Here is a 17,711-nt window from a genome sequence, read left to right as displayed (position 1 = left end):
TTGCAAGGCCATATAGTGACCCTTCAGATAGTGCAAAAGAATTTCTTTAATAAATTCTACATATAAGACAGCCAACCTTACAGCAGAAGTGAAGCGAACAATAATGGAGGTCTTATAAAATTTATGTTTACATAATGTCAGTTTTTCTGCATCTACAAATGCTAAAAGTGTGATTTAAAAAATCAGATAAATTTTACACCAGGTCAGATAAGAGATGGAGAGCATTTATCTAAATAAATAAATAAATAATACTCAGCTCTGACTCCTAAAAACTCATCTCAGATGCAGCAGGAACAAAAATTTTACCTGCTGAAGGTGTGTTTTAATCCATGTTTCACTTGTCTTTAGTTCTGGATGATTAAAAGAAGCACACTGTGGCTTTGTCTGGTGGTTTATAACACAGTGGCATGTCATACAGCAAACCTAAAATACAGATTTTTAAAATCATTTTACAGGGACTTTAAACTGTCTGGTTACAGCATGTTTTAGCTGTGAAAATGTACTTATTTTGAAAATGGAGCTATCTCTTCATGGCATATGACAGGCCTATTCAATTAGCGGCCCGGGGCCACATACGGCCGAGAACCAACCCCTAAGTAGGGATGAAAATCACCAGTTTCATTACGATACGATACGATATCGATTCTCATAACAACGATTCGATATTTGCCAATATCACAAAGTCTGCCACGATTCGATTTCAATTTGATTCAATTTAGAGGCCTGCGATCGATAATAGACATTATTGTGAACCCTTTTACCACAATCTGTTACTTTTCACATAAAGGAAATAAACACAATATTGATATGTTTTGAGAATTTTATTGCCAAATGTTTAAGGCATTTACATGAAAAACTTTTTTTAACAAAGTGAACAAATGCTTGTGTTTTACTTTAAAGTACTGCAGTTTTCAGTTTTAAATGCACAGTATTTATTCAACATTGTGACTTGTGGCTGGGCGGAAACTGTCATAACCAAGCATGCAGGGGAACTTTCAAAATTAATGCGTAAGGTAAAATGGCGATGGAAATCAATTATTATACTTTCAATTGATTTGACTGAATCATTGCTCAAACAATCGATACATCAATCCAGATCGATGAATCGTTACACACCTTCCCCCAAGTGGCCCAGCCTGTGGTCATGCAGAGGGCATCCTGTTTCGCAAGTTTTCATAAATTCACACAGTATTTCAGCTTTTTATAAGACCTCAGGTAATGTTTCTACTACCTCAGGTCATGTTCAAATACAGCTCTGGTGTTGTGATTTATGCACTTTTCATGTGCTTTTGTCATGTTGCAAATTTTAAAAGGGGAAATTATGAATAAAAAGAGCATATTTTCCATTAAATTGATCTGTATTAGTTCAAAATTTGACACCGCAAGCTGCTTACTGGGTGCCGAACATGTCTGGCCCGGCTACATTTCTTGATTTTAAAATTTGGCCCAGTTGAATTTGTAATTGAATAGCCCTGGCACATGAGATACGATGTTTTACAAATTTTTAAGGTTACTTCAAGAGCTTATTGTTTAGATATGCTCATGAGGTCAACATTTTGCTAACAGATCAATATCCAGAAAAATATAATCTCATTTATGAATTAATTTGATACTAAAGGAAATGAAATGACTGCAACCTACAAGAAAGAAGGCCAAATTCCACTTTTCTTTTTTTTGAAGTTATCCTCCATCCTAGAAGAAGAGATATCAGAAAGAGAAATATGTTCTGGCAAAATTTGAAGTTTGGTTGGAATAATGTACGACACTGACAAGAGGGATTGTAATTTTGGACAACACAGTGTCAATCTGGTGCAAATAGTAAAAAAACACAAACATTTCATCTAAAGAATGACAATAAAGATATCATTTAACATCAGGACATAAGTTTTCCTGCTGAGAGTAAGATGAAGACAGTAACTGAAATCATCACTCCTTCAATATAAAACAAGAGTCAGGGGAGCTTAAAGTTATCATTAATAATGGAAGCAGAGAAATGGCTAACCTGCTTCTACTTGCTACTTCTGTGTCTCACACAACGTGGTCTATTTACTTTAAAATAATTCAATTAAATGCATAACCTGTTGAGTGAGAAAATTCTTTAGCATAGATTCTTTAGTAAGGTAAGCCTACCCTGACTGCTTCCAGTCTTTATGTTAAGATAAGCTCATCTTCCTCTGGCGTTAACTCCACTTTGAGCATACAGCCTTTAGTACCAATCTTCTTATGTAACGCTTGGAGGGGAAGGAAACCGGCATATTAACCAAGATTTTCAACAGCAAGGTTTAACCATTGTTTTACCTTCTTCCAAGGATTTCATTCCAAGGTTTTCCTGCATGCAACAAGCAGATCAGCTACCTTCTAGTAACTAAAACACAATATGAATGCTTGTGTTCGTATGTTGATAAGTTAAAGTTTTTTATAAGTCAGTTATAGTTCAGTTTTGTTGGCTGTATCCTCTCAGTGCTGTTTTTTTCCTGTCTATAGAGTTCTAAGAGAACTGATGAAATGTATAGCCTAAATGTGAAAAACCTAGTGGACCATATTTCACAAAGATGTAATCAACACTCACAGTGGCAGACTTGAGTGAACAATGGCAATAAAAAATCCTCTGTGTTGTATTTTAATCACCTAAAAGCCTTTCTGGGCGGTGTAGGGGGGAGATGTGAGTGGAGGAGAGGAGGGAGAGGAAGGAGGGAAATATAGGAAGAAAATGAAAGAAGCAGGAAGCATAGAGCGATGCAGAGGGCACGTTCAGCCAAGATGAGAAATACTAATCTGTCTTTCTGACTTCACTTGGTTGCATTTATCTTTTTTATGCATCCCTTCCCTCCAAATAAATATACATCTGAATGTTACTGCAAAGTGCTGCAAACAGCCTCTTCAATAAGAAAAGACCTTCAAAATGCCCTTTTCTTTGTCATCTTACAAAAAAATCTCAAACAAAAACAACAAAAAATTAAGTCTGAGGCATCAGTCACACTTTAGAATTATACACAGCATTTGAAACATATGGGGTGTGCAGTCGACTGCAGTGCTAGTCCCTTCTTTGTTATGGCTTTCCATTTTTCTTTAACCTCTCTCAGATCCTCCTCTCTCCCTCTGACACTTTGTCTTCCTGTTCTCTCTACCAGCTTGTCAAGCTGTTCCCATGACAACAGTGACTGCTAGCTGTCAGCAGTTGCCATAGCAATAAGACATGATCTATGTGTGAGGGTGAACCGCCACATTTGGACCGTTTAGTTTGGTTTCTTTTGCATGAGTGACTGTGTGATGCCCCCATGGTATTCCTTTGCTCTGGTCTGCAAGACCCAAATTTCTTACTATTAATCTTTAAATACTGCAAAAAACAAGCAACACTTCATATATCAGGATCCTACTCAAGACTTTGTTTAAAAAAAAATCTGCCAGTTCAGTGAGATTATTTCATTTAAAGCTCCTGTGAGAACATTTGGACAGTCATCATTTTGCTAACCTTGTCCTCTTCATGTACGAGTAATGTTTTCAACCCAAAACATTTCCCATTACTACCATTAAATAAACCAATTTATCAGACATGGAGAGTCTTTGCAACAAAACTGTCTATTTAGCAGCATGCTGGTCTCACACCATTTAACACCTTCTTCACAGCAGTGCTTTTAGGAATTAAAAATGTACTTAGTCAATCTTATCACTGATGTTCTTGTTTGATTTTAATGTCATTTAATTTGATCCAGTCTGTTTAATAAAAAACCTGCTCACAAGAGCTTTAAATGCAACATCCGTTTCATTTGGGAGACATTGCTCTGTTCATAAACTACACATAGAATTATAAACAAAATAAATAATTCCAAACAAGTATTGTTGAAAGCTTATAACATGACTTGCAAATTAAGTTTCTACCATTACTAAAAGAGAACACGGAAAAGGGAGGTAAGCACTTTAAAACTGTATTTGTGGAAACTAGACATCGTACCCTAGCACTGGTTAGAGCATCAATTAGCAAATGAGGTAGTTTCTTAGAAGGCAAGCTATCATTTCAGAGAATGCCCTTTGGGTTTAAACAGTCTGCTGTGAAGAAAAAATCCATGGTGTGAAAACACTAAAATTTATCAGTAAGAAGAAAGAAATAAAAGAACACTGAGTGAAGTTGACAATCTAATTATCTGATTGTTAGATTTTTACTTGGTATTATCCTTTTAAAAATGCATCTTTCCAGCTAAAACCACTCATACACCCTACACTAGGCTCTTACTAATGGAAGTGTGTTGTAATTCATCAAAAAATGAAAACAAATGTATTTGTTGATTCAGTATCAAAATATTCAATCAATATTTATTTGTATCTTGTCAATTCATAACCAAAGTTTTTTGAGACACCTTACGAAGAGGGCAGGTCTAGACCGCAGTCTTTGACATATGTTGTTGACCAAATGAATAATGTGTTACGGTTACAATCATTGGTTCAGATGCATGATATTATCAGCATATCATTGTAAAAACTAACATCAAATTTATTTAGAATTACTGAGATGAACTAAGTCAATCATAAACACTTATTTAAAAAAAGTTACTTTAACTTCTTCGCCACAAAACTTGATTTACTTAAGTTTACTTGTTTTTGACAATTTAAGTATTTAGAACTTGTAACTTTTTCACTGCAATGTAGTTGTTAAAAAACGAGTTATCTGCTTAAAAATCATTCTATTTTTCTGAGATGAAAGAATTCATTTTAGTTTTATGTAAATAGCACTCAAACTATATGACTGTGTTTACGCAAATCATTTGGCCATCTCCCCTTAATCTACATAGTTTTTCCAGAATTACTTTGGTGAAGTTGCCAACTCAGTTGGCAACTTCACTCATGGTGGAAAAAGAGGTCCCCCCTATGCAGGGCAATGTTAATGTTATCAGCTACTTGTTCAGAGGTTCACTAAGAGCCAGTGTTGAATAAGGTTGCTTCATCTATCCTACCTTAGTTGGATTTTTAAAAAATGTAAAATGTCTTTTAAAAAAATGCTATTTCTGAGGCTCAGGTGGCCAAGTGGTTTAAGGCGCGCCCCATGTACGCAGACGGCCCAGGTTCAAATCCAGCCTGAGGCCCCTTACCGCATGTCTCTCCCCCACTCTCATCCTTGTTTCTGACTCTATCCACTGTCCTCCTCTATCAAAATAAAGGCACAAAAATGCCCAAAATAAATTAAAAAAAAAAAATTAGCTATTTCTCAGTGAGTCATACTTAATTTTTTAAGGTAAGCAGCATAACATTTTGAGATCTATGAACATATCAAGGTTTACAGGGCACTAAAATGAATGAATTAGAAGTATCCACAGAAGTACAGGTCTCCGAGTTAAAAAAAAAAAAAAAGATCTGAGACCCTGATTTATGGTTCAACTTTTAAAACATTATTTATCAATGTATTCTGTAATCTGTGTTTTTATGCCAGTCTTTCAAATAAAATTCTAATATAACAAAAAGGCAAATGAAAAAGTTTTAAAAAAGGAAGATGTTTGCTGATATTACCATCATTTATTTAACAGAAAATATAACTGATCACAAAAAAGACATCAAATAAGTTGACTGAGTCGATTTTTAAAAAATAAAATAATGTAATATATAAAGAAACTGTAGGTTTTATCTTAAGTATTTGCAATCGTAATTTGCAATGAATTTTGCAAGGAAGGTCCTTGTCAAAGGCTTATACTATGCAAGGATCCTTTACATTGCAAAGTTGGGGGACCCCTGTGCTATTATAACTTTTAAAGTACTGAATATTACACTTTTAAAAGAACAGGCTACTGGTACATGTAAAGTAATCATGAGCTATTGTCAGTTGGCCCAGTTCAAAACGAGCTGGAAAAAGAAACAACAACCTCAAACACTGCTGTAAAAATATTAGATGAGGTTGAATCTCTGTGTAAGATTCTTGTAGCTGTTTAAGCATTCAAGTCAAGGCTGCAAATCAGCAGGTGGACACACTAACAAGATGAGTGGTGTCAGACGGCCGGATCAATAAACATATTAGCAAATCCATGTGCTATTGCTCTGACTGACAAACACATAAACACACAAACGCTATACAGCCCCGACAGCTCAGCTCAGCTCAGCCAACAGCTAGGGAGATAACTTACAGCAAGCCCTCTCATCTTTTGCTCTCTGTGAACCCTCACACAGCCAGACCCACACGCTGATATCTCAGCCATCACCTGTCAATCTGCTCCACCTCTCAGCTACAAACACCCAGTTTATGTTTTCCAAGAATCTGAGAACGCTGTGAAAAGTTTAAAGCTCAGTAGTTCAGAAAGTTACCTCTAAGAAGACTACTCGAAAGCAACAGAAAGTGTCCTTCTAGCTTTCAATCCATGACAGATACGACAGTTTTACATTCTGGAAGGATCTACTCCCAGGTTCTGTTCGGTGTCAAATCTTACAACTCAGAGGCATCAGTTTGGAGCCTGATAAGAAGGAGGAACATCTCTCTGAAGCCCATTAACAAGACCTCCAACCTTAATATTATTATTGATTACATGTGGTGTGACTGTCCCAAGGAGAAATGTTAAGGGTTTCTTTTTATATACTGTATGTCACTGTGATCTAATCCAACAAGGTGCTTGTCTGGCCTACGAAGTTCCTCAAGGATCCATCCTCGGTTCCAACTCACTTTGACTTTAGGGTAATCCTTCCCTTGTCCTGGTTTGAATATTTCTTATATCCTATGATCTATTTTTGATACTCAGAAACACACATTTACCCTTCAGAGATGCATATAAAGTTGCACTTATAAATCATCAACAGAACAAAATAGCCGGATAATTTCAAATGCTTTGTAGACGACCTTGTCTTTAAACAGCATCAGGACTAGGTAACCCTGGTCTGGTTAAGGTTAGGAAAGATTTTGCAAAAAGCTAGGCAGATTTAAATAGAACCTCAGTAAGAACATCCTATTGCAATCATATCAATTGGCTGTAATTATAGCGCTTTAATTTGTGTTTCTTTAAATGTCAAACAGATAGCAACAGCAGATACCAGAAAATCATGTGTACACTAGCAATCTGCAGCAGCAAACATCTTCCTCAGACAACATACCACCACTCTGCATCAAACCACGAGGTTAAATTTGTCTCTGACAAAACTTTATTAAACTTTTCCCAACCTTATTTGTCATATGTCACCTGAACAGCTGAAAATGCCTCTAGATAAACTTTTTTCTCCCTGTTACAAAGGAGAAGCCTAAGCTTTCAATCTCATAGATGGTGCATCAGGTTGCATTTAAACAAACACCGACTGCTGTGAAAAATCACCTGTCATGGAGGATTCAACATCATTCCTATGACCTTGCTCAATGCTTGTCTGGAATTGTAAACAAAGGCAAATGTCTGCCAAGACAACAGCAATGACAGTGTCAACTAAACTCGACACTCAAAAGAGACCAACAAATTCTCGGGAAACTGCATGATTTATTTAAAGGTTTTAGCACAGAAGGAAAAACCTTATTTGGATTAACAGTAAAAACTGAGGAAATGGCACACCTTAAAGAGAACGTAACATCAGCTAATGTAGGACAGCTATTCTATCAAATTTCAGATGAGTAAAGTTAAAGCTGAAACATACAGTGCCTATTGAAAGTATTCACCTCCTTGGATGTATTACAAAATTCATTTCATCCTTTCATATTTAATCATCAGTGCACTTCATATAACAGCTTGTTTTTCATATATCTGGTTTACTTATGGGTTGTATTTTGGGAATGTTAATGGGCCACAAATATGAAAGCAACTAACTGATTAAAGAAAAAGTTTGTATTTTGAAATTTTAATAGGATAAAAACACTGAACCAATTAATGATTACAGAAAAAAAGAACAAAGTATTTTTTTCAAACATTTATTTTTTAAATAATCTCAACAAGAAGTATATATATTTTTAAGTTTTTAAACCAGATTTGCTTAATTCTCCTTGGGCCTGACTGCAAATGTAATGCTTTATGATAATACTGAAAAAGCACAGTGTTTATTAAGCACAGTAAAAAACGTATTTAATCTTACTAATCGACAAGGTCAACTGTATAACAGACTTCAAACAGCTTAAAAGGAAGTAATGGGATTTAGTCTACTAAAAGTATTTTTAAACAGTTGTCTTGGTGCTTAATATACACCATATTCTATTCATGAATATCACACTGGTGGAGCTGCATGTATTCACCAAATAAGGATGATATACACAGCCTGTCAGCATGGTGCTCTCAGCAGGATAAGCTCCCATAATAAACATTTAAACAAGACTTCAATGAAAAGTCTTTTCTCTGCTCTTCCCTCTCTCTCTCTCTCTGATTCTGAATCTTGGTCCTTCTCCTCAGCTGTCTGTTTCTTTGATGTCGGTGCCAGCTAGGACGCGAGTGGGTGCAATGCTTTTCTCTGGAAAGATACAGATCCAAAATTCACAATATTCACAAACAAATGTAAACACATTCTCAAACGGCAGAGCTCAAAAGGGTCTAAAATATGATATGTCTTTCATTTTAAAACTAACAGAATATCTATTAGGACTACAGGCAGTCAGTCTTGCTGAAGCACATATGAGAGAAAAGTGAAACATAAAAAAGATGGAAAAACAAATGTTTGTGACTATATGTGTGTGTTAAGTGGGTAGTCAGAGAGCACTGCCTTGTACCATTTTTTTCCTGAGGAAGCAATGTCTGCAAGAGCTATCCGTTTGTGTGTGTATGCGCGCGTGTGTGGGAGTAAGCGGTAGGTTTCAATAGAGACAGCTTGATAACGCTCTCCACTCAGCTGTGTTAATAATATCCCACTCTGATGGGCCCTCAATCATTCGAGTGTTCGTGCACACGTACACACAGTCACACTGGTGGCTGATATAACGCTGTTGTTTTTACTATAGAACAATGTAATGGGAACAAACAGCTCTTGCTAGAATTAGAGCTGTAGACCAACACTTTACCTATAATGGGAACAACATACTACATGTTAAACAGTCTACAGACAACCCCACATTACACCCACACGTGAATGGTGAACATCTTGTTCCAGAAACCTGCAAGCTGATGTTTGCTGCCATAAAAGCCTCTACTCTACTGGAACTCCAGAAAGGATTTCAATTTGTAAAACCATTTCTTAATAGGGCTGTTAAAGGGAATGTGGGTGCTATTATCGTGGAACAGGGGAAAGGTCTTCTTCAGATAATGACTGGAGCCGTTATGGTCTATTTGAAAAGAAGGGATTTTCTCAATGGGACTACATATAAGGTGTACTGAATTATATCAAAAATCCTCATCATGATTACATTGAGATCACAATTACTATAGTTTATAACAGTGGTTCTCAAACTAGGACCATTTTTGCCCAGTTTCTTTCTTATGGTTGAGTCATGAACTCTGACCTTAACTGAGGCCAGTGAGGCCTGCAGCTCTTTGGATGTTGTTCTGGGTTCTTTTGTGACCTCCTGGATGAGTCGTCGTTGCACTCTTGGAGTCATTTTGGTTGGCCAACCACTCCTGGGAAGGTTCACCACTGTTCCCAGTTTTCTCCATTTGATAATGGCTCTGAAAGTGGTTCGCTGGAGTCCCAAAGCCTTGAAAATGGTTTTGTAACCTTTTCCAGACTGATAGATTTCCTTTGCCAGACTGATAGATTTCAATCACTTTGTTTCTCATTTGCTCTTAAATTTCTTTGGATCGTGGCATGATGCGTTTCTTTTTGAGATCTTGTAGCTACTTCACTTTGTCTGACAGGGTGGCACAACCAGTTACAAGGTTCAAGGGGCAATTACTTTCTCACATAGGGCCAGATAGGTTTGGATTTTTTTCTCTTAATAAATAAAATCATCATTTAAAAACTGTATTTTGTATTTACTTCGGTTGTCTTTGTGAGATATTAAAACTGGTTTGATGATCCCAAACATTTAAGTGTGATAAATATGCAAAAGATCAGGAATCAGAAAGAGGGCAAATACTTTTTTACAGCACTGCAAAAATCTTATCATGAGTCATAGCATTTGTATATATAAGTTTTTCTCCTCATTCTGATCCAGACCAAAATTACACAATGCTGTCATGGTTGTCTGTACACTTATAGATTCTTTCTCATCCATCTTGTTTTTCCTCCATCCTTCTCTCTTTCTATCTGTACATATGCTGTGTACAAGCAGAGCTTTTTAATTTACCCAAGAGGCAACTGCAATCAACATTTATGCTCCTGATCTGTGAATTTGCATGTGAGTGTGAGGTTGAGGAGAGGAGACGAAGAGCCTGTGCCACTTCTAATTAAAATTAAACAGAGAAGAAGAAGGAGGAGGAGGAGGAGGGGGAGAGAGAGCGAGGGAAGGAGAGGAAAAGAGAAGGACAGAGAGAGAAGAAGCTGCTGTTTACTCTGAGGAATGCATCATTATGCATCATTATTATCAATCATAAGGATTCTGCCATGCTCTGTTTTGTCTGTGATTATTTGTAGTGTCCTTGGAAGGTTTTTTGTGTTTGTCTCGGTCAGTGCTAGTGTGAGCGCATGTGTGCACTCAATGTGTCAGCCAACAGTTGAGTATTTCTCAGCACATTTTATACATAATTGATCAGGAAAATGCTTTTCTGGAGGCACTATTTATTTGCTTAACAATCAATTATTCTTATTTAGATAAAACATTTAACAAGCAAGTGCAGGTCAAGTCCCAAGTTGCATGAGCGACATAAGTCAGGGACCGTTTAATGCCCAAGTCAGTAAATGCAAGTTTTAAGTCCCTTTATCATCTCATTAAAATGTTCACTTCAGCGTTACCCTGAATTACCATACACAGCGTGTGTGCCACGGAACGCTGGTGAATCGAACTGCGGAGCACTTCGCTCCCTCTCTAGTCTATCAGAGCATTTCCATAGCTGGCGCTCTAGACCGGCAGCACTGCGTGCCTGGAGTGGGACTCTGCTCGGCTTCGTTTCAGATACGCTGCAAGTGTATTTCAGCACGGGCCGCTGCCAAACCTCATAAATTCACTGTCTTTTAGAAAGCACCAACCATGGAAGTCACAAGCGTAGAACATCCAGTTCTTTCAAAATAAAACACAATGCACGTACTCCCAATCGTAAATCATCACTTTATCAACATTACGTCTCATCCTGCAGCGAGAGCAAAGGGTCACCAAGAGGTCAGTGGGTCACAGAGCTACAATGGCGCCATTGATGAGGAAAAGTTAACTTTTGGGGATATTTAGCCAAAGAATTTTGCATAAAACCACAGATCCTTTAAGCAAACATTAACCTTTTAACTTCCTAATGTACTCACTCAATGGAGGAAGCAATAATATCATGGACTTATACTGGAAAGGATGATAAATTAGCCCCAAAAGGTAAAATAGTCCGCTGTTGACATGCTATTCCTGCGTGAACTTGCAGTTCTCCCATGATCTCTTCCTGCTGATCAGGGTTTGCACGCCACGGCGCAGCGCTCTAGACTCACTTCCAGTGGGCGAGGACGCTCGCCTTTCAGTCGGAGCAGAGCCGCGGCACTTCGGTGCACGGTACACATGCTGTATACGGAAATTCGGGGTTAGTGTCTTTTACATGCAGACATAGAGCAGAAGAAAGAATAGACTATGTCTTCTGTTCATGAAGCCCCGAACAGCATACTTTTTCCAGTTCACTTCAGTAAATAAACGCTGCATGCTGCTTTATATATGCTTGTAAATTACACAGCATGGGCTGGAACAAGTGAATCCTATTAATAGTAATCATTATGATGCTAAATGGTTATCATGATGAAATTCTATGTTAAAAAGGCGCGTACATGCTGATGAGTCAGCTGTTATTTTAGCACAACACAATGAGGATAAAAATTATTCATTCAGAACAGCTACATTTTTCTTTGGATGACTACAGACCCAATTTTTACACTGTTTTGATTAAGTTTGACAAAGCTTTAAACAGATTTCAGTTACTCTCAGAATAAATTCTGCCAATTTAGTTGTTAAAAAGGTGTTTTTTTGGGTTGATAGCATAACATTAGTTAAAGCCCAATAAACAGTAGCTATAATCCTCCATGCAGAAAGGCAGGTTTAAATGTGTTATGTAGCTCCTTTCTCTCCCTCTTGATTTCCTTCTCATATCACCGTCCACAGGAAATCTAATAATAATTGGAAAATGGACTTTTGTTATTTTACATGCTACACACATACATAGAAGTATTGTTATATATGAGTGAGGAATAGCAGAGACATAAACCTGCTATATGTACAACTGAGTGCCAGAGCTGCCAATTACAGCATTTATTTACTGATACGCACTTTTACATTATTTATTGAAATTTATACTATTATCTTTAAATAGAAAACTGAATATCCCTTGTTTTCTCTTAACATGCAGGCCTAACATTTATAGATGTAGCTTATTTCAGGTTATCGATTATGTTTTTTTTGTTTGTGAGCTAGGACTTCAATCAGTCTGAACAAAATATGAAAGAGTGCTCCTTTCAGTTCACATTCACATTAAGTATGTATTTATTCATTTTCTGTCTTTATTTCCTATAGTGGACTCAGTCAAAGGCCAAAAATGTAAAATAACAAAGTGTTCCTGAGTTTCAACAAACGTCTATAGCCCATGCTTAGAATTCACTCTATAATTTCTGTTAGTGCTGGAAATGTAAATCCCAACCACTCCATTAAATTACCCTAAGACCATAACAAGGATAAAACTGCACTGGCGTGAAAATATATTCCATCTTCTGTGCATGGCAGCTTCCAGTCTAGGCAATTAAAGAGCATTACCAATACAGAATGAGCAGGAGGGGTCATTTCAGAATATGTCTGAGTACAGTTTTTATATTCTGGACACGCTTGCATTCATCTACTTATGAACCATTAAATTTCAATGCTTCTCAATGATCTCTAGTGTTTGTCCCCTGAATCTCCAAAGAATTTCAAATTACACGGTTTTCCCTCCGGGTATCACATCCCCAGCGGGCCACCTGCACAGATAATAACCAGAGGATGTTCTCCCACAATTATGGGTATGGTTGTAATATGATGGATGCAGGCTGCAGCTGAGCATCATCAACAACACTGAAGTACGCATAATTACAGCAAAGAGCCTCCTCAAGGCTGTTAAAGCATTTATGTGACAGTAACCAAAAGCACACAGTAAAAAGGCTCCTTTTGGATCACTGATGTCCCAGCAGTTGTCATAGCAACACATAAAATAATGTTCTGCTTTAACAACCCAAAAACTAAAGCAATCCCCATTTTCTAACCAATCAGATCACTTAAATGAGACTCATCTCTCTGTGATAGGCTGTTGAAGAAAACCCCGGCTTTAGACCAGCGAGTGATTCTGCACTTAAAATAAGTGGAAAGAGTTATTCTATGGTGAAGCAGCACTTCAGGTTTTCTAATAGAGAGTTTTAGTTTGACATTTTAATCTAAATGTTGTTTTCAGTATCCCATGGGAACCCCACAAGAACTCAGGAAGGACCCCAATCTAGTTCGGCTGGTTGCCCATGCAGAGCTTCAATCTCACTTAGCTCAGAGTCAGCGTGAGCAGTCTTTATTTCTGCCAGGTTGGAAAGCAGTGATATGCTGGACTACAGGGAGTGCTTCAACTAAAACTAGCAAGCATACAACAAGAAAATAGTTCTTGTTTTATTTTTCTCACAGTTATTCATCAGGGAGACTAATCAGTCACAAACCAGGCAGACCGCTGTGATGCAGCGGAGCTCAACCTGAGGCTCAGGACTCCCTGAGGAGATATAAGCAGACACTGTGGTCACAAAATAATTTCTGTTTAGTGAACAAACAGCTTTTTCCTCCATTTACCAGTATACTCTTAGAGCAGCCTGGCATTTCATTTAGCCAGTCCAGCATTTCTTCAAAGTCCAACTCGACACTCTGCAATCTAACAGCACCAGAATTATCCCCCAGGTGTGACATTAGTTGACTGTTAAACTCTGAACTCATTTTTGGTTCTAGCAAAGTAAGCAAAAACGTGCATCTTATAATTACAGCTACAGATTACACACTCTGTTCACAACATAAAGGTGAGCAGTGCCAGAAACTCAAAGGAACTGTAAACTATGTTCAGTTTTGTGCATCACTGTACCGGAAATTAACCAACACTTGGGCGGCTTTTAATTACACAGGCCTTCCTGGTCCAAACATAGATGTAAGAAGTAAACTGGAAAACAAGGTGACTTCTACCTTTACCCTACCGATACATGACTGACATAACCACAGTCAAAATTGCTCAGGCCTTCTACAAAGTTACTGGCAGCATATGTGAATGACAGGACGGGAATTGCAAGGTAGGATGTGATAAGAAAGGGCCATGTTAACAAAAATATCAAATACCTTCCTGCAGTAAGGCAGCAAAATGATAATTATTGTGATATATAACATTTTCCTAAAAAGGAACAGGATTAAAACATTTATTCACAGTATGGAGTTTCCTGTCTCATTGTGCCTCATCTCTTTACTTATTTTCAGCTGTCTTGCTGTCAAGTCCCTTTTGGCCATTAAAATTTCACATTGTGAAGTGATAACGTAGCAAGGAAATCTCTACAGATTTCACAATCCCTTAAAATAATTCCTTAGTAAGACATTTAGAAGCACAATAGACCTTTTGCCTCTGTCTTACAGAAATTCTGTTGTCATGTCCTGTATTACAGAAGTATTATAATGTATCAAATATGGACGATATTTTTTTTTTTTATCATGGACTACTTTCTCACTTTTTGCAACACTTATATTTTAAAGCAGCTCTTCATCATTTCCTCTTTAATGAGTAAATATGTGATTTTTCCCGGATTTAGTTTTATCTTTAAAGCTTTTAAAAAATTTATAAGACCCAAACATCTAAAATGGTGATAGTGCTTGGAGATAGGCTACAGAGTTTGTGATGCTACAAAAATATGTTGATTAAAAAGATCCCATTCCTTAACATTTCTCTCTTTTATGATTATTTCTCATTCTATGACAGCATGGTAATTAATTTACTGTAAGCACATTTTTGTACATAATTCTTTAAAATTCTGAATGTGGATGCACATTTTTCCCTTTTGGTGATATATTGTTTAAATGTATTTCTATTCATCTCTCTGTTTTTTAAATATAGTTTATAGTTTATTTACTTTAATTAACATTTACTATATTCTGTAAAGCAACTCCCATGCCCACATTACTCCCAGGGATAAACAAGAATAATTATTTAAGATTCAGATTTTCCACTTTTTTTTTATAGGTGCTGTGTACGGCAATGCTTTTTGATCAGATTTAACTGTGTTACAATCTCCTGCCACTCTGCCTGATACAGATTGGGAATGTGATGCCACACCACAGCCATTGTGATAAATAACGGGGCAAGATGTCATAATGTGTTGCCTCCACTGCAGCTGCTGCTTACTTGAGACAGGGCTTATGTTAACTTTGAGTTGTTATTCATGGTGATCTAAGTATTTGTTTAGTTCAATTAAGCCACTGGAAGAAGGACTTGCTGTGCTGTTGTGCAACAGACAAGGTATCGGGGCATGCAGGTATAGTAGGCTTTTAGGTTGAAACACTGCTTTGTTTGTGCTAATGGAGACCTAACCTGACATGCCAGATAGACTGTTTCATATATCTACTGCAAGGATATGTGACTGACATGGAGCCTTGCAAATCCACCTGCTTTGCCAGGTTAGAGGAGACCCACCTTGCCACAGATTTTCAAGAGTTACTGCAGCTCAGTCATTTTGTAAATTAGTTAACACTTTCCAAAGTGTAGTTTGACTGTATGTAGTGTGGATAAATAAAGAATAAAAAGTTGATTTTAACTATGTATGGGTTGAATTAACATTGTTAATTTTACAGTGTATTTTTTTATTATAGAGGTGTGACTTTACCTGAACAACTTGGTGAGAGATCTGTTCTCTTTTTCTTGCCAATAAGTAAAGATTGTATTTTATTGTACAACTCATCAGTAGTTACTCAGTACTTAAAGTAAACTTTAAATTAGATACTTTCATTTTTATTTGAGCAGATTTATATCAATACTTTTACTTTAAGAAAGTTTTAACCAGAGTAACTGTACTTTTACTTGCGTACAATAGTTGTGTAGTTTTTTCACCTCTGCATGTAACTTGCATACCTTTGTTAAGACAACAGTGAACCTGAGTGTCCACAGATTCAAACATTTCTACACTGGACGGGCATTAACACCCCCTACTAGATAGCTAAAAAATCTGGAATGTAAATGGAGGCAAGGCATCCAGGTCACAAAGCCCTTTTACTTTGGTACTTAATGGGAAACCTCACCTCTGAAAATGCATTTCTTAGTGTTGCACAGAAGCTTGTCTCTGTGTGATACTCTTTCTTTAAAACTACTTTCAGGCATAATTAGTGCTAGCAGAACATTAAATCAGAGCATTGCTTGCTAGTTTGTTGGATAGTCTGTAACATCCAGTGGCTCCACAATATGATGCTTCTGACCAGATCTGACCCAAACTACACCCATAAAGCAATACTGTCCTTTCTCCAAGATCTAGTAACACAAATGAGGCTGGCGAAGCAACAGCTGTTTCTATTTATTTTATATGATAAAGGTCCTGGATCAATAAAGCTTTGGTAACCTCAGAGCCAAAATAACTGGCTGACTGTGTAAGTCTCCCACAACTTATTACCTGGGTTTAAACCTTCCTGAGATAAGTGAGGACTCTCTGTAACAGGCAGAGCTTACTATGGTTCTTTCAAAGAAAAAGTCAAACTCAATTCTCTCCTCTAGGAAGTAGTAACAATAAAGCAGCAGAAGGAAGTGTTGCATTTGCATACCAAGCATACAGTCAGTAAACACACCAGCTTTTATGCCACTGCTTGCCTCTCCTATCACTGTTCAAACCTTATCTAAGAAAACTTTCACACATAAACCACAATAAGAGCAGACATGATGCAACACAGGAATTTAAAAAATAAAAGCATCTTAGAGAAAGCACTAACACTAACACTTTAAATGTGCTGTTTACTGTCTGAAGGTTTTTGATGAACAAATGACAAAAAAGTCTGGTATAGTTTTGCATGCCAACACTGCTACAAATCGACAGCAAGTTATTCACCATGGGTTTTGTATCTCCTGCTATTCATTTTAATGACTGACAGATGAGAAAGGCTGCTAATGCCTGCTGCAGAGTGCCTGGATTATTTGATACAACTAAGTGGCAGAACTGCCGATAACAGCACTGTTTTACTCTTCAGGTTGGAAATAAATAAAAATTCAAGCGTTAGGATCCGTTTTAGTGATTTGTATATCCTGAAGGCCCTCTGAAAGGGGCAGTCATATAGAAAATACAGGTGATGAGCTTGTTACTCCATTACTTTGTCATCTTACCTTGCGGCCGTCACTTGCATGGCAGTTGACGTTGAGCGGAGTAAGCAGGGCCATTAGCTTCTCCTCGTTCCCACTTCTGTGAATGTATACATGCAAACACACACATTAGATAGAAAACATCCACTGCCATAGAGGATTAGCACTGTGCCTCAGCAGGAGAGTGTGGGGGAGAAAATGAGGGCGAACGAGATAAGAAGCTTGAAGGGAAAGTGTGAGAAATTTCATCTGCAGAAAAATAACAGGGATGGATTGAAAGGTTGTGTGTGTTTCCTGTAACCTGACAATAACAAGCTGAAAATCTGTTAGCACAGAACAGCTCCAAAGCAGTTAAGCTTTTTTCCATGTTGGTGGTGTGTATTTACTGGTTCCAAGACTTGCTGCCCTGGCTTTGGA

The 17,711-nt window shown here is 37.3% G+C and overlaps 1 protein-coding gene across 3 annotated transcripts in view; it reads right to left on the bottom strand.

The window, feature by feature from the left end:
- LOC121524976 (poly [ADP-ribose] polymerase tankyrase-1-like) overlaps positions 1–17,711 on the bottom strand; it is a 140,159-nt gene that overhangs the window by 59,895 nt on the left and 62,553 nt on the right. For all 3 annotated transcript variants that reach the window (XM_041810632.1, XM_041810635.1, XM_041810634.1), the window contains one exon: positions 17,319–17,394. In XM_041810632.1, coding sequence (XP_041666566.1) covers positions 17,319–17,394 — 76 coding nt within the window. The remainder of the gene's footprint in view (positions 1–17,318; positions 17,395–17,711) is intronic.

The sequence above is a fragment of the Cheilinus undulatus genome, linkage group 17 (genome assembly GCF_018320785.1).
Source record: "Cheilinus undulatus linkage group 17, ASM1832078v1, whole genome shotgun sequence".
NCBI classification, from domain to species: domain Eukaryota; kingdom Metazoa; phylum Chordata; class Actinopteri; order Labriformes; family Labridae; genus Cheilinus; species Cheilinus undulatus.
This window is presented reverse-complemented; position numbering and strand designations above follow the sequence as displayed.